Genomic DNA, 24,452 nt, shown 5'->3' with positions numbered 1-24,452 from the left:
TAGTTTTGCAAATCTACTTTTTATATCTACTTTTGCAGATGTATTTTCTCTACTTTTTTCAGATCGCTATTGCAAACCTATTATTAATCAAAAGTGAATTTTTTTGCAAATGTACCTATGAGCAAAACTCTGAAGCATTGTAGGCGACACAAGCTAAATCATGTACTTCTTAGTGAATATGCCAACCTATTTACTATTCTCATTTACTTAATACATTTTTATTGAGCCCTCACTATATGATAAGTACACTACCAATGCTGGGTGTACAATAAAGACAGAAAAAGAAGTGCCTGGGTGGCACGGTCGGTTAAGCATCTGACTCTTGGTTTCAGCTCAGGTCATGATCTCAGGGTCGTGATATCGAGCTCAGCGCAGAGTCTGCTTGAGATTCTCTCTCCCCCTCTTCCCCCCACCAACTCATGCTCTCTCTCTAAAATAAATAAGAGAACAAGGTTCTGCCCACATGGGAATGCATAGTACAATGACAAAGAAAGACATTAATTAAAAAAAAAAAAACTATCCAAATATATAATTTAAAATTGTGATAAGCATTATAAAGGAAAACTACGGGTTGCCTTGAGAGCTTATAACAGGGAGGAGAAACCAGCTCTGGGTCTGAGAAGGTGTCTTAAAGGAAACTGTCTTTGAACTGAAATCTGTAAGGATGCAGAGGAATGAAATAGGAAAAAAAGAGTAGAGGAGAGAACTAGAATCACATATAATAAAATAAAAATACTCTCTAACCTGTTGGGTAATGGTGTCCCATGGCTCCTGCAGCATCTGTGTCTTATAGCACTCATGGATTCCTTCCCATATGTCCTTCAGAGCTAACGGTCTTCCATCTGCAAAAGTGCATGGCAAAGACCATCAGTCAGTAATCCATTTGACACAATGATGTTTGGTGTTTATCTAAAACTACTAGAAGAACGTTATGATTTTTTAAAAAATCTTTGCTAGTACACATATTACTTATATGTCAAAAGAGTGCCATATGAATTACTATTTTCTTCCTGAGGGAAATTTAAACATTCAAGCTTCTCTCCTTTGTAACCATCTAGCAGTTAAATTATCTGCTCATTCATTGCCTGTAGGAATTCTGCAAAATAAATAAAATCCAAATGTATTTTAGAATTGATAGATACAAGCACAGGCAAAGGACCAGGTAGACAGACTCCCATATTCACAAGGGTGCACTATGAACACCTCTGAAATCTTACTATTTCCTCGAGTTCTTAAATCAAAGACGTACACGTTTCTTTCACTCTCTCATTGACTATCTGTAATGTTCAAATCACCCTGTTGAGTACCATGGGGAATAGAAAAAAGGAAAGCACACAGTTTCTCCTGGTACGAAGCCTACCATCTACTAGGGAAACTATGACAAGTATATCAATAGTACACTAATACTAAAATACTGGGTAGAGAGTGGTTGTTGCCAAGAGGAAAACTGCAGTTCTCCGACCGTACAGAGGAGGGAGACATTAACATCCAGTGTTTGTGGCAGGTGGAGAAAGGGAATTGTTAAGGGTGGAAGGACATGAGAAGGAATTGGCATGAAGAGATTAGGGAAGTGGCTGTATTATTCACTATTATTCTAGTGAATAATAATTCTTTTTCTTTCTTTAAACAATTCAACAATTCACTTATATTTCTAACAATCACAACAATTCACCTATATTCATAACAATCCAAATAATGTATTTCATGAAGACCACTATGGCACTAGGAGAGAAATAGGTATCTAAATTTGTAAAATAAAGTAGAAAGAAGAAATTACCTAAAGACTTGGAAATCGCACACTGCTGGACAGAAGGTGATCTTACTACTAGAATTTAATGCTACTTGGCCCAGAGCTATCAAGTCCTCAGAACTTAGGGTTGTGCTCGCTTAGGCAAGTGGACAATTGCATTTAAAGAAAGCTCATCACGGCACCTGGGTGGCTCAGTCAGTTGAGTGTCTGCCTTCGGCTCAGGTCATGATCCCAGGGTCCTGGGTCAGAGTCCCACATTGGGCTCCCTTTCTCGGTATCTCTCTCTCAAATAAATAAATAAAATCTTAAAAAAAAAAAAAAACTAAACTAAACTAAAACTAAAACTATAACACTCTCACTCCTGTGAGCTTTTTTTTTTAAAAAAGGAAAGAAAGAAAGCTCATCAGTATATCAGATCATTAGACCCAAAGAAGTATTTGGTCATCAAGTGCAATAAAACTTGGGGAAATAATCTATCCCAACCCCTAACGCCCCCACCACAAAGCAAAAGGTATTGTACTCAGATTCATGGAGTTTAAGTAGAGATGCAGACTGTAGGAAAAGAGCACTGGACTTGGGAGCCCAGGCTGAATTTGAATTCTGGTGTCAGCACTTAACTCTCTACGTGACTGCAAGTTATTTGGCTTTACCTGTAAATGAGTATAATTATCCTTCTCAAATCCTGTTCATGTGAATGGGCTTGCATCAGTGAACACACCCAGGACTGTGTCAGGCACACAGTCAGAGCTTAATACCTAGTAGGTATCTCCTCCCAGCCCCCACTGCACCACTTCAGTACTTCCCATACTATAAAGCTAAAGGTTTCACTTATAGACCACTATTTCTTAGAATTTTCTCATGTTTCTACACCATGCACATTGTGTTTGATGACATAATATACTAATACCAGAGGCAGGGCATTTCTCATGTTTGACCAGAAAAGTTGAACTTTTCCTCAACCTTTATTTTCAATAAATAGCAATAGAGTATTTTGATACATTTTCAATACGTATCTTCATCTTGGCATTTATCTGTGGCAGGAGACCATTATCTTTTGATAAATAGTTTTATTCCATTGACATTTCCATGTCTGTAAAATGAACAAGATTTATTCATCCAATTAACATTTGAATGTCATGTTTAGGTACAAGTTAAAAACAAGCTGCCTTCAGTATCTGTGTTATATTGTTTTCTGAACACATTTACAGAGCAGGGCCAAACTTTGCCCTTAAGATAAGCACTACATATCTTCAAAATACGCACACGTGTGTGTGTGTGTGTGTGTACTGATGTTGGAAGAGGGGGGTAGGGTCTTAAGTACTTCAATGTCAAATGGTAAACCAAATAATCAAATTATAAAAAGATGACATGCTTTTAAAATAATTTTCAGATGTTGAAGTTATAAGAAATCAAGTTGTAGGATAACAAAATGTTAGAGCTGGTATAATTAAGACAACCAAGGTCTTGGGAAACATACATCAGCCAAAATTATGCAGCCAGTTCATGACTGCACTGGAGCTGGAATTCAAGTCTCAGTGACCTTCCTGCCATCCCCGGCAACCTCTGGGGGCGGGTCTCAGTACCCTTCCCGCCATTCCCTGCAGCCTCTGAGGGTGGAGACTGCCCCTATCCTTTCACCACTGCAGCCCTACAGTGTAGTTCCAAGCCCCACTCACACATTGCAAATGCTTTATAAATATTTACTGAGTAAATGATAAATGAAAGGACACCCTCCTTAACTTTATCTCCTCTAAGACAGAGAAAGGCTTTGCAGACTTAGAGAATGCTGGGTTTAATATCTGGCCATCAATAATGATTTTAATTTTACTCCTTAAAATATTTCAGCCTACAATCTAAGGATGGAGTAAGTGGTTCGGATATTACCACTGTCAAAACCCGGCATAATCTGCTGGAACCATTCATACAAAATGCAATAATCAGCAGCTACCAACAAGGTGGAAAGACCCAGAACAAATGTAACAGAATATTTTCATCAGATTTGATGCTACGATTGAGGGTGTGTGACATATGTTTTCAGAGAACCTCAGATTTACAGGAAAACAATTAACATCTTACAATGCAGGAATTAAAACAATGATCTGGTCAACTTAGAAATAACAGATAATTACAGAGGTAAAAATAATAAGTTCAAACATAAAAAGATGCATCATGCTCCTACATGCATGTTTGTAAGAGGGCTACCCACTTTCTAGAAAGAGAAGAGTGTTTTCTAAGTGAATAGACCCATTCTCTAATGGGTCTGTATTCTCTAATGCATTTACAGACTGTTTAAAAATGCATGTATTAATGATGATCAAATGAGCACTTGTGCAAGTTACTATGACAAGAGTGCCAATCTCTCCAGCTTCTGCTGACCATCTACACTGCAGACAATCTGGCTAATATAGCTTTTTCTCTCACATACAGATATGACAATAATGACTGTGATGTGGGTTCTTTTCTCTAAGCCTTTATCATCAACTTGCCCAGTCAACGCTCATGCCTTCACGATCAAAGACATACAAAAGTTAGTTTTGTGATCTTTTATGCTAAAACAAAAAATTTTGACCTAATCAGCAATTTCTCCAAAACCATGTCATACACCACTGACACACAAAATATATTCAAAATATGATTGTGATTCTAATTATTTCAAAACCAAATGGAACCTTCATTAATTCCACAGAAACCATTAAACGGAGACCATCAAATATATTTCAAAAATCACGTCATAAAAGTAGAGCTTAAATATTGCAGAAACTTGAAGAACTTTGCGATTTTGAATCTATCTATTTATGAAAACCGAAGACCCAAAACTTTAACTTAAAATACACTGTGGGCATAAACAAATCCTTGGTTAAGCTCATGAAACACATTATTATGTGCTTTCATGTTCAGTTGAAGGTATCTTCAATCAGAAACTTTAAGCCCTGTTAAGAGGGTCTATTCTTTTCTGTCTGGCCTCAGTCAGAGGTGACATAAGCATACTCAATCAACAACTCCCTAGTTTTAGACCCAAGATATTCAATAGCACCAATTTTAACATACTTAGAAATCTCATTAATCACACTGAGGCTGAGAAGCTCAGCAAAATCCCCTGCATGCTTGAAAAATTGAAGCAGAAGCTGAAATAATTTCAGCAGCAACCCACAAAGTAAGCATGGCAAATTAAGGCCATTTATTTAACAAGTGTTTATTGAATGCCTACTATATGCCTCTATCTCCTGGAATGATGATACACATTTGAGCTAAAGGAATATTCTGTCAGCAACCTAGAATGTCAATGATAAAAGAAGAAGAGACACTGGATGAAAAATAGAATAATTAAAAAGTACAATCTTTAGCAACTGCCAGTAGCGTTTAATTTAACAATTTTCATATAAAATCTCTCAATTGAATAATAACCTACATGTCAAATAATCTATATATTACTCAAAATGTGCAGCTCTCTAAATTTCTTCCTTATGGAGCACAACACAAACATTCATCTATCCAGGAAAGCTAAAATATAGTCTCTCTCAGGTAAGAAAATAAATTACCTTCTCATGTCCTCTTCCTGGCCTTGGATCCACTTAAAATCTGTTGCTTTTTGTATATATGGTATTTTGCACTAATACAGGTTAGAATAAACCTTTTGGCTAATTAGTTCTCCCTGTAGTTTTGTTTCACATTTCTCTAGCATTTTCCTCTTTAAAACATTTTTAAACCAGGGCTTGATTTTTCAATGGGATTCTATTCCCATCGTATGTTTTAAACAAGCATCCTAACTCCCCATACTATTTCAAACGTTTACATGGTTCAACAAATAATTCTTGTTAAATTTCCTCTATTGTTTGATTTTTCAATTTGAATATCTTTGTGTTAGTTAATTTTTCATTATTTTTCTTAATAATTCCCACTATTTGCTCTTAAATTTGATTTCAATCCATTGAATCTCTTTTTAATGTACCAAAGTTCATGTTCCATTCCATTATCATAGCTTTATAACTTTATATAAGTATACGTGGCATATATGAACTTTCTTAAAGATTCTCTATGATCAAATAAATTATCTGTCAAATCATTTTCTATATTCTGCTCATTGTAATCATTAATGAGAATCATTTTTGCCTCAATCTTTAAGAACCTCTCCAATCCACCTTTTCTTTCCTGTTCAACAAGCTGCCTCACCTCTCACTTTGCTGGCAACCACTTCCAACCCATTATCTCTTTCATAATTTGACCTCAACATATCTTTCCAAATATTTCTTCCGCAGTTCATCTTAAGGAAACCTTTACTTCAAACTGGCCTCTCACTGTTCCCCAAACATGCTATGCTCTCTCCAGCTTGGCACCCACCCTCCTCCTCTTCTCTGATGCTTTTTCCAGCCTCTTCAGAAAAGCCAACCTGTTACCTTCCCTTGCAAGTTGTTGGACGGAGCTGTGGATACTTTACTTTATTCTCCAACTTCCTCCAACTCCATCTTTCTGTTTTCCTGTTATTCTCTTCCAAGCACTCCAAAGACCTCCTCTTGTTCCAGACCACATTGAACAAGGCTCTTCTTCCTTCTCCTTGATGATTTACACACCGCTCTAAGTCCAAACTTTCCATTATTCTTCCTTTATGCTGGCCTTTATCGTGGTTTGCCTTTGAGAGGTAATTATTCCTTGGCTATTTCCTTCTCCCTGTTCCTCCATGAGCATCCTTTAGGCATACAGCAAGTGGACAAATCTTCCACATGAAATATCTGGGTTACATTTTTAATTCTATACTCTTACTCCCCGGGCCAATAATAGAATGGATCTCCAGAAAGAACAGACATTCAGTTGCTGAATGGAAGAAATGTTTCCTTCCCTATTCAAAAGCAGCCCTTCTGACTAATTAAAGAAATATGTCAAAACAGTTCCCAAGAAGAACCCATATGTCAGCCAAAGAATTAAATATTTTGAAAATGAGAAGAACCATTTGGTCTCTTTTTCAATGGAGATTGAGAACAAAGGAAAAGAAGAAAGACAGGGCAGGAATAAATCAGAATTCAAACTGAAATAAATATAGAAATCTCCAGTTGTCATGAAAGGGAAAACTATGTAAGCTTAGGACTCTGGTGAAGCCCTAAGACATTATGTATATAACTAAGGTTTTCCACTACGTTTCTAACACTTGCCACCAGCTTTTGACCAAAACCAAGTCCTCAGTCGAAAAGGAAAAATGGGACATAAAAAGGTGCTGGAATGATGGGCAGTGCACAAAGCCCTTAGTTAGCATGATACAAATACTTCTTTAAAACAATGTGCTTCAAGAATGGGTGGATGGGGGAGGGGAAACAGTGAGCACTGAAGATGGCAGTGTTTCGTGAGAATGGACTTCATAAACCAGAAGGCACTCTTCGAATATAGGCTACTTATTACTACTTGACAGGAATGTAGTTACCTCTTACCCACTGCTGGGTAACAGATGGCATTAAGTGTGCCCCACTACTTCTTCCAAACTTCAAATGGCAAAAGTAGTTAGGGGAAAAAAAAAAATACTGGGAAGGACTTATTTCTCTTTTTTTTTTTTTTTTTTTTTAAAGATTTTATTTATTTATTTGAGAGAGAGAATGAGAGAGAGAGCACATGAGAAGGGGGAGGGTCAGAGGGAGAAGCAGACTCCCTGCCGAGCAGGGAGCCCGATGCGGGACTCGATCCCGGGACTCCAGGATCATGACCTGAGCCGAAGGCAGTCGCTTAACCGACTGAGCCACCCAGGCGCCCCCTTATTTCTCTTCTTAAATCCATGTTACCCCCGAGAGAACCGGGCTCCTAAATGTCCAAGTAGTAGGAATGAGAGGTACTCAGCAGTAGAATGCTGGCGCAATTTGGCTGTTTTCGCCTTCAAGGATTGAATAAAAATATGTGTTTATAGAAGTGGGGCAGCTGCTCAGCTAGTTTGGATGCCCACCCTTTGAGTACTCAAGACTTGCCATTTTCCTTAGTCAACTACTTCTGTAGTCTCTAAGAAGTATCAAACTGGAGAGTAAAAGTATATATAGATGTTTTGGGTCCTGAGCTTCCTGGAGACAACAGCATCACTCTCTTCCTTATAACCCATCAGAGCAATTCAAATAAGGCCCGATCACACTGTTTCCATCTTTGGGTTGTATGCAGAAATGGTTAGAAATTCCTCATCATTGGTTCATTCAGTAAATACTTGTTGATACTATATCACAGCAGATCCTGTGGGTGCCAAAATGAGTAAGACAAATAACAAATGTCACATATGTATTACACACACACACTACCATGAATTAAGCTTATCACTTTGTAGGTTATAGGTACTCGCTATTAATTTCCTTCCTCCCTCTTTTCACCTTACAGCTCCATTTTCTTGCTTACCATTTCATAGGGGACAAGCAAATAATTCTCTTATAGTGAAACTTGCGATATTATATACGATATGATGTGAAATGATGTGGTGTGATGTGATATGACATGGAAGTGAAAAGAGCAAGTGCCATGTTAGCTGAGTCCTGGGCAATAATAGGCCTGGTGGACACTGGCCAATACAGAGGAATAAGAAGTAATCACAATTCAATGGATTTGCATTTCAAGAAACACAATAAATATTTCTTCTGGAATCTAAACTAGTTGATAAAAGAAAAGGTCATGTCACTTAAATGCGAATTACTACTACTAATTGCTTTACTTAAAAAAAAAAAAAGGTAACAGAAGAAAAATCAGAGCAGAGCAGAGAAACTAATTTTTACTAACAATCAAATGCAAAAGAAATTCTAAATATCTGTCCAAAGCAGGGCTAAGTGAACTATTTCTGAAGCAACAAAAAAGACCCCTGAGCAAGAAATTTTTATAATCATCCTCTTTCTAGGTCGGAACTCTGTTAGAATGAGACAAAGAAAAATCTGGACCTGGAATAAGAGGAAGATGGTAGGAATCCATTCACCACACTGACAGAGATCTGTTTAACAAACAGATGGAGGGCCAGAGAAATCAGATAGCGCAGAAAAAGGGAATGGATTAAAGGGAATAAATGAAAAATTATGACTCCAGAGTAAAGGGCGAAACATTTTTAGAACATCCATTAGGCTAAGTTAGTAGAAAAGAGAAAAGAAATTCTTAGAATATGATAAAGGAAAGAAGCATTTTTCATGTTCCTCCACAAGAAAACATTCAGTATGCTTTGAAAAATTAAATTAGATATTTTAATTTACCTGCGTAAATACTAAATGAATTCTGGAATTTAAAAAAGTCCCTAGTGCTCATTCCACACCACACAGAATGGGGAGAGAGGAACAAGGAAAGCTGCCATGTAAAATAAATGACTTGTTGGGGTTTTCTTTTATTAACCATAAATAAAGGGGGTCTTACAAGTATATAGATAGCATCCAAGAAAGCAAGTGCGGTATTTGTTTGTTTTTTTGTTACTATTTTTCTTTTTTTTTTTTAAGGAACAGAAAGCCATCATAAAGAAAAGATCCCAAGAAGTCTACAAATTTCGTTAAAATATAATTGGACTTGCAGGAACAATCACTGTGCTGTACTGTAAGGGGAGCTGTTGGCACATAAGAGCAAAGTACACGTCTGAGCTCATCCACCAGCCTCGGCAAGACCCACTTCCAGCTAGAAGCAGTCATGTTTCAACACCTCCGACTCCCTAATGCTGACAAGCTCAACAACTTGTTTTGTCTCTGGGAGCTCTTCTCTGGTGATTAACTGCTTATGGTGAATACTAATTATAGAAAAGTACAGTATTGAAGAAGTAGTGTCCTATTTCCTTTACCTGCAGCCTCGATGCGTCTTCGAATCTAGAAAGGTACTAGGTAGAGCCACTGCAAGCCAAAACCAAGAAAAGTATTTCCCCTCCCCCATGGTAAATAAATGTATCCCCTTCTGCTTTTTATGGTAACAGAGTTCACTGACAATAAACCCCCTTAACCTCTGGGCTCCAAACTGAAGAGAATTACAACAATAAAGTGAGTGTTTTAAAGGCCTATAATAATCATATGGATAAATCTGCAGCAAGAGTTTGTGAATTAGTAACTATCAGTGTCCTCAATTCCCCATGTCCCATGTTGAAAATTTACCCCAAATTGTCAGTTCTTAGGAACTGCACCTCAGATTAAAATCTTCTCACCAGGGAGTCTATGAGAATTTGTTCTTGTGTTTTAAATCCTAAGTGCTTGTTAAACCGCCAACACTGCAAAATTAGAGACCATTAAACAATATAAGGCAGCAAGTGATTAAATCTACCAAATACACATTCAAAGTAGCTTAAGCTACTTTTTAATTAAAAATAAAATATCACTGGCTAAATTCAGATGTCTTAGCTACCCAGAAAAAGTTAGAAGGCTGTTCAAAATGCAAATGCTGCTGATAAGGCCAGAGAGGAAAGGAGAAACAGGGTAGGGGGTGGGCTGGGGAGGCAGCTCCTCTTGTCCTGAGCCCAGGGAGACAGGGCCTTGCAATGCTGACCAGGTTTAGTCAGAGGACGAGAAGAGGGAGTCATTGCCGCGCTACTGGGTGAGAACTCCATGTGGCTGCTGATTAAATAAGCTTTATTAGCCAAGGCCTCAGAGGAGACAGGGTGTTCCACCTTCTTGGCAAGGGGAATGAGTTGAGTAACAGCATGGCAGGAAGCTACAGCACTGGAGATGTATAGATGGCCGAAGGAAATGTTCGTGCTATTTTTAAATATAGCTTGAACTATTTGATAAACCGTTCTTGAAATAATTATTAGCATTTGAGGAAGGAGACATGGGGGCTTTTGAGTTAACAGAATCGCTTAAGAGTGAAAGACATTTTTACTGTAAAGTTAGAAGTACATAAACATTGTAGCTTTACATTGTTCCTACTTGTTTAAGGAAAAGAAAAAGGGCCAGGGGCTTAGTCAACGTTGGGCAGGAGGCCAAGAATCTGAAGATCAGACTTAAGGCTGGGATGATATCATTCACTCTGAAGTCTTGATACTCTTTCTAAAGCATGAGAAAATTTACTGGTAAAACCTTACCTCACCCACAGTTTTCTTATTTTTAACTCTATTTTTTTTTTCTCTCAAGAATAATTTTCTAAATCTGCTTTCTGCCTTATATGTAAATGTTATGCATTTATATCTAGCAGGCGACATGGTCTTACCTAAAAAGCTTGCCCTAAAGTAAAGCACAGGCACTTGGTAGCTACAGGAGTATAAGACATGATACTCATATTTAATCACTTCGCTTCCCGTTGTGGTGTCAGTCACTTCAAAATCATCCAGGGGTAGCTCTAAAGCCTCCTGAAAACAAAAACAAAATGTGTGTGTCAATAAAAAAAAAAAAAAAAAGTACATTAACACAGAAAGGGAAAGAGGAGGTTTTCTTCTGGCAAAATAACAGTTAAATAAATATAGCACTATGAGGTAAGGAAAAAGGAGTTTCCAACATTAATGTTTAACATTTGAGTCCTGGGTAAATAGTAAAACCAGAAAACATTAGCATTAAGTAATTCCAGATTGTTTTTGAGAGACAAAGCAGCTCTGGGTAAAGAAACAGGAAGGAAAAAAAAAAAAGCAAAAGATCTATTGCAACAGCAACTCTGAAAAATCTTTACTGTACAATTTTAGCAACAAGATGATGGCTATACAAGCTACCTTCTTCCCTACCTGTGAAAGCTAAAAACATCCTAACAATTGAACAAGAGGCTGTGAAATGTCCCTAAAGATTCTATTGTACTTGCCAAAAGATGATTCATTGTGTGCTGAACAATTCCCAGTTTCATTTTGAATAAGAAAGTTATTTTGCAAGAGGTTGAGTTTGTTAGGTACATTTCAAAACCTGAGATGAGTCTGTTTTCTTTATTATTGTGCTATCTGTGGCATATTTCTATGATAAATCTTGATATTTACGATAGAATAGATGGCAAATACTAATGCCAACTTAAACATGGTTTTTGTAAGCAAAGATGGTTATAGCCAGCTCACTTCCCACTAATCATTCTTTACTGAGGGACTTTTTAAAAATTATTTGTGGGTGTTTCTGAGGAATTTATCTTAATGTTTGGAAGCAATTAACTGGACATGTTGAGTCAGAATCTGGTTCCATCCACACTCATTTATTTGGGTTGATTCGGGTTGAAGAATTTCCTTTGAAATTAAATTACTAAAAGGAAAGAAGAAGGTTGGTTTGGCTCATTTCTACCTCTCATTAAAACAGTAACAACAAGGAACAATAGGAAAGAGTTACAGGAAAGATTTCAAACTTTATCAATATGAAATAAGGTTTCCTGTGAAGATAAGTAAAGCCACAGACTACTCTCCAGATCTGTATCTGCTTTACTAATTCCCCACTCACAGTCAATTCACTGGGGGAGATACTACACTAGATAAATCACAACCGAAGATACTTACAGAACAGTTTTCACTAAACTCCAGTAAACACTATCAATTAAACACAATGAATTAAATAACCAGAGAGAAATCACTGAAATATATAGTCCAGAAACAGAAAGTTCATACAGTAGCAAGAAAGAGATTTTTCTGTTTGTTTATTTGATTTTTCATTAGGCAAAGTTACCTGTATCTCCTTTAAAAGCAGTTCTTCAAACCAAATTATTTCTTTTTGGTCAAAGCTTAGGTTGTTTAGCATTTATAATTTCCTTTCTTTTTTAACATTATAAAGCATTATGTCTTCGTGATAAAAAATCATTGCAGGGGCACCTGGGTGGCTCAGTCAGTAAAGCCTCTGACTCTTGATTTCAGCTCAGGTCATGATCTCGGGGGTGTGAGATGGAGCCCTGTGTTGGGCTCCACACTGAGCGTGGAGCCTGCTTCAGATTCTCTCACCCTCTCCCTCTGCCTGCCCCCATCCCTCCTTAAAAAAAAAGAAAAAAAAATCATTGCAAATACTGTAAAAGTACATAAAATAAAAAGTGAAATTCCCCTCACCCCAGCACTTCTATACCTCTGGTATGTATCCATTTTTAATAGGTCAGTGTGTATTTTTCCAGACTTTTAGAATTTTTTGGCCTACAATCACATATAGACATATACATCCACCCACACACCCTAGATTTATTCATGATGTATGGGGGTGCCTGGGTGGCTCAGTCAGTTAAGCCTGTGACTCTTGATTTCAGCTCAGGTCATGATCTCAAGGTCGTGAGACTGAGTCCCAACTCAGGCTCCGCAATGGGCATGGAGCCTGCTTAAAATTCTCTCTCTCTCCCTCTCCCCTCTGCCCCTCTCCCCCTCACACACACACACTCTCTAAAAAAAAAAAAAAAAATCATGATGCATATACATATATTCCTTGATTTGATTTTTTTGCTTTTCATTCATGGACATCTTATCATGTCCTGCCATATCAATGCTATAGATTTTGCTCTTTCTTTTAATGGCTTTATTGTATTCCATTACATGACTATGCCATAGTTTGTTTCTTTTAGCATTTCCATATTGCTAGATATTTTAGGTTGATTATAATTTTCTGCTGCTACAACTAATACTGTAATACATATCATAGCATATATATCCTTATACACCTCTATTTTTCTGTGGTAGATTCCTAAAGGGGGCATTATTGTATGAAAGAGTATGTGCGTTTTAAAGTTCAACAGACAACTGCCAATCTACCCTCAGAAAAAGACTGCATCGATTTATATTCCCAGAAAGAATGTAGGAGAATGTCCTTTCCCATATCCCGTAAGTACTTGAACATTATTTGTTTTTTAATTTCTGTGTATTTGATGAATTTTTAAATGTCCTTTTTTGGTTTTATTTTTAAGATTTATTATTATTATTATTTAGAAAGAGACAGGGAGAGAGTGGGGGGAGGGGCAGAGAGAGAGAAATTGACTCCCGGCTGAGTGCAAAGCCTGGCTCGGGACTCGAAAGATCTCACAGCCCCGAGATCATGACCTATGCCAAAATCAAGAGTCAGACATTTAACCAACTGAACCACCCAGGCGCCCTGCATTTTTTGGTTTTAAATTCTAGTTTCTTGATTACTAGTAAAAGTGAATATCTATTAATATGTTTATTGGTAATTTGCATTCTTCTGTGATTTGCCTGTTCCTACCCTTTGCCTATTTTTTTGATATTTAGTTTGCACTTTTCTTATGGAATTATATAAATTCTTTGTATATTAGAAATAACTTTTATAGGATATAGATATATCCTTCTGCATCACAGAAAAACAAAGATGTGCAAAGATATGTGTGATATTAATAAGTATGTACATATATATACAAATAACATTTTCATTAAGTTTTCTTTTTAACTTCGTTTCTTATTTTATCATAAAGATTTTTTTTCACTTTTATGTAGTAAAATCCGTACATTTTCTCTGCAGATTCTGAGTTACCCACCTTCATTAAAAGACCTCCTACTTTGGCCCACCTCACCCTTAAAAATTTTTTAAATGTTAAACTTTATTCTGTTTTTAACTTTACATTTAGATCATTAGTCCATCTGAATTTTGTTTTTGTATATGGTGTGAGGTAAGAATTTTTCCCAGAGGATTTCTAATAGTCCCTCTTTTCCCCGTTGCTTCTTAATGCCACCTTTACCATAAATTAAATTTCTGTGTATGTTTATTCCTTATTCTCTATTGAGCTATTTCTCTCCTTAGACAATCGCTGTCCAATTCTTAGCAAATACTGAAGTGGGTCATTAATTTATGCAGCAGACTGCAGATATAGACTACCTGAGACTCAGTCCTGTTAGGGAGGATGAAATTCCTAGAAAGAATCTCGTTCACTTAAACTCAAATTCAACACTCAGGTATGCACTGGGGTTGACACCAGGTACCTGCCAGTGGTGATCAATTGGACATAAATCCAGTTTCTCTGGAACAGTTAGGAGGCCCAAGGAATAAGAGAGAGAGGACAGACAGAACAAGCTTCCTGAAGAGCCATGAGAAGTCTCACTCTAATCACTATTCTCATCAGCAGGAGTACCTCTGTGGGGTTTGAAGTCAGGAGTGTTTGAGCACTCCTCTCACTGGGAGGGCTGCTGTGTTTCCCAGTCCCTCACTCTGGGCAGCTACCTGTGGGCAAAGACATTTTTGCATCCTTAACTCGTATTAAATGAATTTGAATCCTTGGCCTGTGTCTGCCAGGATCTATCCATCATTCACAGTGATCTTTATGATGCCCATGCAAATGTTATGCAATTTGGAGATCTCAAACTTCTACATCTTTTCTGCTTCCCGTTCTGAAAGTGCCAGATGGTATTAGACTAAGGTTCTTATCTTATTCGTCTTTGTACTCCCAGAGACTCTAACACAGAGCTGAGAATCATAGTGAGCAATACTTTCTATTTCAGGAGCAGACCTGTTTCCTCCCATCTAAGTATTCTACAACAAACTTCACAGTTAATTCACCAGCAACACCATCCCCACCGCAAGGTCCAAAAAGAAGTAAATGGAGGAGTAAAAATGCAAAAGATCACCAAAAATGACAAACAAATGGAAAGTAAGCCATTAAGCAAATTAAAACTACAAGGAGATATCACTATGTATCTATCAGAATGGCTAAAATAACAAATAGTGACACCTTCTAATGCTGGAAGAGATGCAGAGAAACTAGATCATTCACACACTGCTGCTTAGACTATAAAATCATACGGCAATTTCTTACAAACTAAACATGTAATTAACATACAACCCACCAATTACACTCATGGGCATTTATCCCAGAGAAATGAAAAACCTGTACACAAATGTTCACAGCAGTTTTATTCAGAATAGCCCAAAACTTGAAATGTTTCAAATGTCTTTCAAAAGGTCATGGCTAACCTGTGATACATCATTCCACATTACTCAGCAATCAAAAGAGCAAACTATTTTTTTTTTGCTTTCATTTTTATTAAGCTTTTTATTTTAATTCCAATATAGTTAACATACAGTGTTATTTTAGTTTCAGGTGTACAAAATAGTGATTCAACAAATCTCTACATTACTCACTGCTTTTTATAATGAGCATACTCTTTAATCCCCATCAACTATTTCACCCACTTCCCCTCTGGTCATCATCAGTTTGTTCTCTATAGTTAAGAGTCTGTTTCTTGGTTTGTGTGTGTATCTCTCTTTTTTCCCTTTGTTTATTTGGTTTCTAAAATCCCACATATGAGCGAAATCATATGGTATTTGTCTTTCTCTGACTGACTTATATTGCTTAGCTATATAATACCCTCTAGTTCCATCCACATTGTTGCAAATGGCAAGATTTCATTTTTTGATGGCTGCATAATATTCCGTTGCGCGTATATATATGTATATAATGTGTATGTATATATATATGGATATGTGTGTATATATATGTATATAACATATATGTGTGTGGGGTGTGTGTGGATGTATGTGTGTGAGTATATATATATATATATATGTATATATATATATATATATATGTATATATATATATACACACACATACATCTTCTTTATCCATTCATCTGTTGATGGACATCTTGGCTCTTTCCATAGTTTGGCTATTGTGGACATTGCTGTGATGAACATTGCGGTGCACGTACCCCTTCATATCACTACATTTGTATCTTTGGGGTAAATACCCAGTAGTGCAATTGCTGGATCATATGGTAGCTCTATTTTCAACTTTTTGAGGAACCTCCATCCTGTTTTCCAGAGTGGCTGTACCAGCTTGCATTCCCACCAATGGTGTAAGAGGGTTCCCCCTTCTCCACATCCCCGCCAACATCTGTCGTTTCCTGACTTGTTAATTTTAGTGATTCTGACTGGTGTGAGGTGGTAGCTCATTGTAGTTTTGATCTGTATTTCCCTGATGCTGAGTGATGTTGAGCATTTTTTCATGTGTCTGTTGGTCATTTGTATGTCTTCTTTGGAGAAATGTCCGTTCGTGTTCTTTGCCCATTTTTTAATTGGATTATTTGTCTTTAGGTATTGAATTGTATCAGTTTTTTTATGTATTTTGGATACTAACCCTTTATCAGATATGTCATTTGCATATATCTTCTCCCATTCAGTAGGTTGCCTTTTAGTTTTGCTGATTGTTTCCATTGCTGTGCAGAAGCTTATCTTGATGAAGTACCTTCATTTTTGTCTTTGTTTCCCTTGCCTTTGGAGATGTGTCTAGCAAGAAGTTGCTGCAGCCGAGGTCACAAAGGTTGCTGCCTGTGTTCTCCTCTAGGATTTTGATGGATCCCTGTCTCACATTTAGGTCTTTCATCCATTTTGAATCTATTTTTGTGTGTGGTGTAAGGAAATGGCCCAGTTTCATTCTTCTGCATGTGGCTGTCCAATTTTCCCAACACCATTTGTTGAAGAGACTCTTTTTTCTATTGGATATTCTTTCCTGCTTTTTTGAAGATTAGTTGATCATAGAGTTGAGGGTGCATTTCTGGGCTTTCTATTCTGTTACACTGATCTATGTGTCTGTTTTTGTGCCAGTACCATACTGTCTTGATGATTACAGGTTTGTAACAGAGCTTGAAGTCCAGATTTGTGATGTCACCAGTTTTGGTCTTCTTTTTCAACATTCCTCTGGGTATTTGGGGTCTTTTCTGGTTCCATACAAATTTTAGGATTATTTGTTCCAGCTCTGTGAAAAAAGGTGATGGTATTTTGATAGGAATTGCATTGAATATATAGATTGCTCTAGGTAGCATTGACATTTTCACAATATTTGTTCTTCCAATCCATGAGCATGGAACGTTTTTCCATTTCTTTGTGTCTTCCTCAATTTTTTTCATGAGTGTTGATGGTTTTCTGAGTACAGATCCTTTGCCTCTTTGGTTAGGTTTATTCCTAGGTATCTTATGGTTTGGGGTGCAATTGCAAAGGGATTGACTCCTTAATTTCTCTTTCTTCTGTCTCATTGTTAGTATATAGGAATGCAACGGATTTCAGTGCATTGATTTTATATCCTGCCACTTTACTGAATTCCTGTACAAGTTCTAGCAATTTTGGGGTGGAGTCTTTTGGGTTTTCCACACACAGTATTACGTCATCTGCAAAGAACGAGAGTTTGACTTCTTCTTTGCTGATTCGGATGCCTTTGATTTCTTTTTGTTGTCTGATTGCTGAGGCTAGGACTTCTAGTACTACGCTGAATAGCAGTGGTGAGAGTGGACATCCCTGCCACGTTCCTGACCTTAGGGAAAAAGCTCTCAGTTTTTTCCCATTGAAAATGATATTCGCTGTGGGCTTTTCATAGGTGGCTTTTATGATATTGAGGTATGTTCCCTCCATCCCTACACTGGGAAGAGTTTTAATCAAGAAAGAATACTGTAGGGGCGCCTGGGTGGCTTGGTTGTTGAGTTGAGCATCTGCCTTCAGCTCAGGTCATGATCCCAGGCTCCTGGAATTGAACCCTGCGTCGGGCTCCCTGCTCAGCAGGAAGCATGCTTCTCCCTCTCCCACTCCCCCTGCTTGTGTTCCCTCTCTCGTTGTGTCTCTCTCTGTCAAATAAATAAATAAAATCTTTAAAAAAAAAAAAAAGAAAGGATGCTGTACTTTGTCAAATGCTTTTTCTGCATCTATTGAGAGGATCCTATGGTTCTAGTCCTTCCTTTTATTTATGTAGTGTATCACATTGATTGATTTGCAGATGTTGAACCAACCTTGCAGCCCAGGAATAAATCCTGGGTGAATAATCCTTTTAATGTACTATTGGATCCTATTGGCTAGTATTTTGGTCAGAATTTTTGCATTCATGTTCATCAGGGATATTGGTCTGTAATTCTCCTTTTTGGTGGGGTGTTTGTCTGGTTTTGGGATCAAGGTAATGCTGACCTCATAGAAAGAGTTTGGAAGTTTTCTTTCCATTTCTATTTTTTGAAACAGCTTCAGAAGAATAGGTATTATTTCTTCTTTAAATGTTTGGTAGAATTTCCCCTGGGAAGTCATCCAGCCCTGGGCTCTTGTTTGTTGGGAGATTTTTTATTACTACTTCAATTTCCTCGCTGGTTATGGGTCTATTCAGGTTTTCTATTTCTTCCTGGTTCAGTTTTGGTCGTTTCTACTCTCCAGGAATGTATCCATTTCTTTCACATTGTCTAATTTGTTGGCATGTAGTTACTCATAATATGTTCTTATAATTGTTATTTCTTTGGTGTTGGTTGTGATCTCTCCTCTTTCATTCATGATTTTATTTACTTGGGTCCTTTCTCTTTTCTTTTTGATAAGTCTTGCCAGGGGTTTATCAACCTTATTAATTCTTTCAAAGAACAAGCTCCTAGTTTCGTTGATCTGTTCTACTGTTCTTTTGATTTCTATTTCATTGATTTCTGCTCTTATCTTTATTATTTCTCTTCTTCTGCTGGGTTTAGGCTTTATTTGCTGTTCTTTCTCCAGCTCCTTTAGGTGTAAGGTTAGGTTGTGTATTTGAGACCTTTCTTGTTTCTTGAGAAAGGCTTGTATTGCTATATACTTCCCTCTTAGGACTGCCTTTACTGCATCCCAAAGGTTTTGAACAGTTGTGTATTCATTTTCATTTGTTTCCATGAATTTTTTTTAAAGATTTTATTTATTTATTTGAAAGAGAGAGACACAGCAAGAGAAGGAACACAAGCAGGGGCAGTGGGAGGTGGAGAAGCAGGCTTCCTGGCGAGCAGGGAGCCCAAGGAGGGGCTCCATCCCAGGACCCTGGGATCACGACCTGAGCCAAAGGCAGACGCTTAACAATTGAGCCACCCAGGCGCCCCTCCATGAATTTTTTAAATTCTTCTTTAATTTTCTGGTTGACCCATTCATTCTTTAGTCGGATACTCTTTAGCCTCTATGTATTTGAGTTCTTTCCAAATTTCCTCTTGTGATTCAGTTCCAGTTTCAAAACATTGTGGTCCAAAAATATGCAGGGAATGATCCCTAACTTTTGGCACCCGTTGAGACCTGATTTGTGATCCAGGATGTGATCTATTCTGGAGAATGTTCCATGTGCATGGTATTCTATTGCTTTAGGATGGAATGTTCTGAATATATCTGTGAAGTCCATCTGGTCCACTGTGTCATTCAAAGCCCTTATTTCTTTGTTGATCTTCTGCTTAGATGATCTGTCCACTGCAGTGAGGCGGGCGTTAAAGTCCCCTACAATTATTGTATTATTATTGATGTGTTTCTTTGATTTTGATATTAATTGGCTATATATTTGGCTTCTCCCATGTTAGGAGCATAAATATTTTCAATTGTTAGATCTTCTTGTTGGATAGACCCTTTAATTATGATATAGTGTCCTTCCTCATCTTTTATTATAGTCTTTCGTTTAAAGTCTAATTTGTCTGATATAAGGATTGCCACCCCAGCTTTCTTTTGAGGTCCATTTGCATGATAAATGGTTTCCACCCCTCACTTTCCATCTGGAGGTGTCTTTTGGTCTAAAATGAGTCTCTTGCAGACGGCATATCAATGGCTCTTGTTTTTTAATCAAATCTAATAACCTGTGTCTTTTCATTGGGGTACTTAGCCCATTTACATTCAGAGTAACTACTGAAAGATATGAATTTAGTGCATTGTATTGCCTGTAAAATGACTGTTACTTTATATTGCCTCTGTTCCCTTCCGGTCTATGTTAACTTTTGGGCTCTCTCTTTGCTTAGAGGATCCCTTTTAATATTTTTTATAGGGCTGGTTTGGTGATCACAAATTCTTTAAGTTTTTGTTTGTCCTGGAAGCTTCTTATCACTCCTATTTTGAATAACATCCTAGTTGGATAAAGTATTCTTGGCTGCATGTTTTTCTCATTTACCACCCTGAATATATCATGCCAGTCCTTTTTGGCACACCAGGTCTCTGTGGACAGGTCTGCTGCCAGTTTAATGTTTCTACCCTTGTAGGTTACTTATCTCTTGTCCTGAGCTGCTTTCAGGATTTTCTCTTTGTCTCTGAGATTTGTAAGTTTCACTATTACATATAATAGTGATGTTGACCTATTTTTATTGATATTTGGGGGGAGGGGTTCTCTGTGCCTCCTGGATTTTGATGCCTGTTTCCTTCCCCAGATTAGGGAAGTTCTCTGCTATAATTTGCTCCCATATACCTTCTCTCCCCCACTTTCCTCTTCTTCTGCGATCCCAATTATTCTAATATTGTTTCACTTTATGGTATCACTTATCACTTCTCTCTCAAATTCTCCCCTCATGATCCAGTTGTTTCTCTTTTTCTCAGCTTCTTTATTCTCCATCGTTTGATCTTCTATTTCATTACTTCTCTCTTCTGCCTCATTTATCCTAGCAGTTAGAGCCTCCATTTTTTAATGAATTTCATCAATAGCCTTTTTGATTCTAACTTGGCTAGATTTTAGTTATTTTATTTCTCCAGAAAGGAATTTTCTAGTGTCTTCTATGCTTTTTTTCAACTCCAGCTAGTATCTTTATAATCATTATTCTGAACTCTATTTCTGACATCTTACTTATGTCCATACTGATTAGGTCCCTGGCAGTCAGTACTGCCTCTTGTTCTCTTTTTTGAGGTGAGTTTTTCCATCTTGTCATTCTGTCCAGAGAAGAACAGATGAATGAGAGAACAAAATACTAAAATGGCAACAATGGCCCCAGAGAAATATACACTAAGCAAATCAGATGATATCCTAAACTGGGGAAAAGAAAAAAAAAAAAAAAAGAAAAGAGAGAGAGAGAGAGTGTAATCAGAAAGGTGAGCAGAATAGAGCAATACACTGGATTCTGTGTATAATTTGGTCTGTTTTTTTAGAAAACTAGATCCCAAAACTGTAAAGAAAGAAAAACTTACATATGTATAAAAATACAGTTAAATACAATGAAAGGATAGAACATACTGTAAAAATGGAAATTAAAAGAACAAGAGAAAAACAAAACATACAGCAACAACAAAAAAGGAAGGACTATCAACAGGTGAACAGAACAGAGCAATACACTATCTCCTGAGTGTATTTTGATCAGTTTGTTAGAAGAAACTACATCTCAAAATTGTAAAGAAAGAAAAATTTATATATATGAAAATAAAACTAAATACATTGAAAGGATAGAATGTAACTGTAAAGATGAAAATTTAAAAAGACTTTAACAACACAAAAAGAAAGAAGAAAAAGAAAAAAAAGAGAAAGAAAAACAACAACAAAAAAAGACAGTATGATCAGACAGGTGAATAGAACAGAGCTATACACTAGATTTTGGGTGTATTTTGTTCTGTTAGAAGAAACTGCATCCCAAAATTGTAAAGGAAGAAAAACTTATATATATATATATATACACAAAAATAACATTAAATACAATGAAGGGCTAGAATGTAACTGTAAAAATGAAAATTAAAAAGGATTTTAGGGGCACCTGGGTGGCTCAGTTGTTAAGCGTCTGCCTTCGGCTCAGGTCATGATCCCAGGGTCCTGGGATCGAGCCCCGCATCAGGCTCCCTGCTCAGCGGGAAGCCTGCTTCTCCTTCTCCCACTCCCCCTGCTTGTGTTCCTGCTCTCACTATCTCTGTCAAATAAATAAATAAAATCTTAAAAAAAAAAAAAAAGGATTTTAAAAAGGAGTTGATAAAATAAGAAATGGTTGAAAAAGTTAAAAAAAAAAAAAAAAAGCCATGAATTCCACTTGCTGTATTCCCCTAGAGCTGCAGTTTTGCATTTCTCATTGAACGGTAAACTTGGTTTTGGCTGGTTATTCTCGCTGATCTTCTGGGGGAGTGGCCTGTTGTGCTGATTATCAAGTGTATTTACCCGAGGCGGAACTATACCGCCCTTGCCAGAGGGCCCAGCTAAGTAATCTGCTCCGGATTGCTCTATGTGCCATTTTTGCAGTTTAGAGGATGAGAAAGAAAATGGCGGCCTCCCAATCTCTGGCCCCAGAGCCGAAAGCTTGGGGCCCCACTCCTCAGTGTCTCCTCAGAGAAAAGCAGTCAATGACTCCTGTCTCCCTGGTGTCCAGCCATACTTCCTGCTCTATCTCAGGCATGCGACCCCATTTTGAGTCTCCAAACCCTGCAGACTCCTGTGGCGCACTCCCATGCTGCTCCTCCCAGGGGAGGAATGGGGGTCTCGCTGGTTCTGCTGCTTGTTGGGTCCCTGCTCAGAGTAGTGGCCTAACTGTGCTGTGGTCCACAGTTTATGGCAACCCCGAGCTAAGAGCCCACTCCTGGGCTCACTCTTTGCAGCCAGCTTCCTCGATCTGATGCCTAGGAGCTCTGCTGCTCTCAGACACCCCCGGTCTTCCTGTGACCCCAAGGATCCTGAGACCACACTGTCCCAGCTAGGGCTCCGTCCCTGCTTAGCAGCCTGAGCAATGTCCCTCACTGGAGCAGACTTTTAAAAGTTCTGATTTTGTGCTCTGCTGCTCTATCACTTGCTGGTAGCTGGCTGACAAAGTCTCCCTCCCCCTGGGGTCTATCTTCCCATATATTGCCTCAGATTCATTTCTCCACGCCTCCTACATTGCAGAAAGTGGTCACTTTTCTATTCATAGAGTTGTGGCTATTCTTTTCTTCGATCCCCAGCTGAGTTTGCAGGTGTTCAGAATGATTTGATAGCTATGTAGCTGAATTCCTGGGACCAGATGAAATTAAGGTCTCCTACTCATCCGCCATCTTGGACTCAGATTCTATCCTTTCTCTTGTTGATGTGATGTATCAAGTTGACTGATTTGTGAATACTGAACCACTCTTGCATCCCAGGAATAAATCCCACTTGATTGTGGTGAATGATTTTTTTTAAATGTACTGTTGGATTTGGTTTGCTAGTATTTTGTTGAGGATTTTTGCATCCATGTTCATCAGAGATATTGGCCTGTAGTTCTCTTTTTTTGTGGTGTCTTTATCTGGCTTTGGATCAGGATAATACTGGCCTTGTTGAATTCCTCTTCTATTTTTTGGAATAGTTGGAGAAGAATAGGTATTAACTCTTCTTTAAATGTTTGGTAGAATTCACCTGTGAAACTATCTGGTCCTGGACTTTGGTTTATTGGAGTTTTTTGATACTGGCTCAATTTCATTGCTGGTAATTGGTCTGTTCAAATTTTCTATTTCTTCCTTCTTCAGTTTTGGGAATTTATCCATTTCTTCTAGGTTGTCCAATTTGTTGGCATATAATTTTTCATAATATTTTCTTATACTTGCTCGTATTTCTGTGGTGTTGGTTTTTACTTCTTCAACAGAGCAAACTATTGATACACACAACTACTTTGGTGACTCTACTGAGAATTATGTAAGTGATAAAGCCAATCCAAAAAGGCTACAGACTATATAATTCCATTCATATAAGATTTTTGAAATGACAGAATTTTAGAAATGAAGAGCAGAGATCAGATTAGTGTTAGGAGGTGGGCACAGGGAGGTGGGTTAGTGTTACCAAAGGGCAACATGAGGAATCCTCGTAGTGATGGAACTGTTCTGTATCTTGACTCTGGTGGTGGATATGTGAACCAACATGTGATAAAATTGTAAAGACCAAATACACACACACACACACACACACACAAGCAAAACTGGGAAATCCAAATAAGATTAGTGGATTGTATCAATGCCAGTATCCTACTTGTGATATTATACAATAGTTTCACAAGATATTACCTGTGGGGGAAACTCAGTAAAAAGTACTTGGGATCTTTCTGATTACTTCTTATTACTGCATGTGAACCTATGGTTAACTAAAATATTTCTATTAAAAAATGAAAAGGAAAGATAGTGAGGCAATTTGAGTCTTGTTAAAAATGAATTAAAATTTCTAACAACGCAGGTGCTAACAATACAGATGGCAGAGGGATCAGGTTAATAAAGACAGGCTAATGTCTGAGATTTGTTTTACA

General features: G+C 37.6%; 1 protein-coding gene across 5 annotated transcripts in view; it reads right to left on the bottom strand.

Annotated features, from left to right (window-relative positions):
- The window catches only part of ATG10 (autophagy related 10), a 267,080-nt gene that overhangs the window by 70,995 nt on the left and 171,633 nt on the right, over positions 1 to 24,452 (bottom strand). For all 5 annotated transcript variants that reach the window (XM_035014773.1, XM_035014774.1, XM_035014775.1 and 2 more), the window contains 2 exons: positions 10,859 to 10,997; positions 745 to 842 (listed from right to left, as the gene is read on the bottom strand). In XM_035014773.1, coding sequence (XP_034870664.1) covers positions 745 to 842; positions 10,859 to 10,997 — 237 coding nt within the window. The remainder of the gene's footprint in view (positions 1 to 744; positions 843 to 10,858; positions 10,998 to 24,452) is intronic.

Source organism: Mirounga leonina, unplaced genomic scaffold (genome assembly GCF_011800145.1).
Source record: "Mirounga leonina isolate KUSES-001 unplaced genomic scaffold, KU_Mleo_1.0 Mir_168, whole genome shotgun sequence".
Classification (NCBI taxonomy): Eukaryota; Metazoa; Chordata; class Mammalia; order Carnivora; family Phocidae; genus Mirounga; species Mirounga leonina.
Note: the sequence above shows the minus strand (reverse complement) of the source record. Positions and strands in the feature narration are given on the sequence as shown.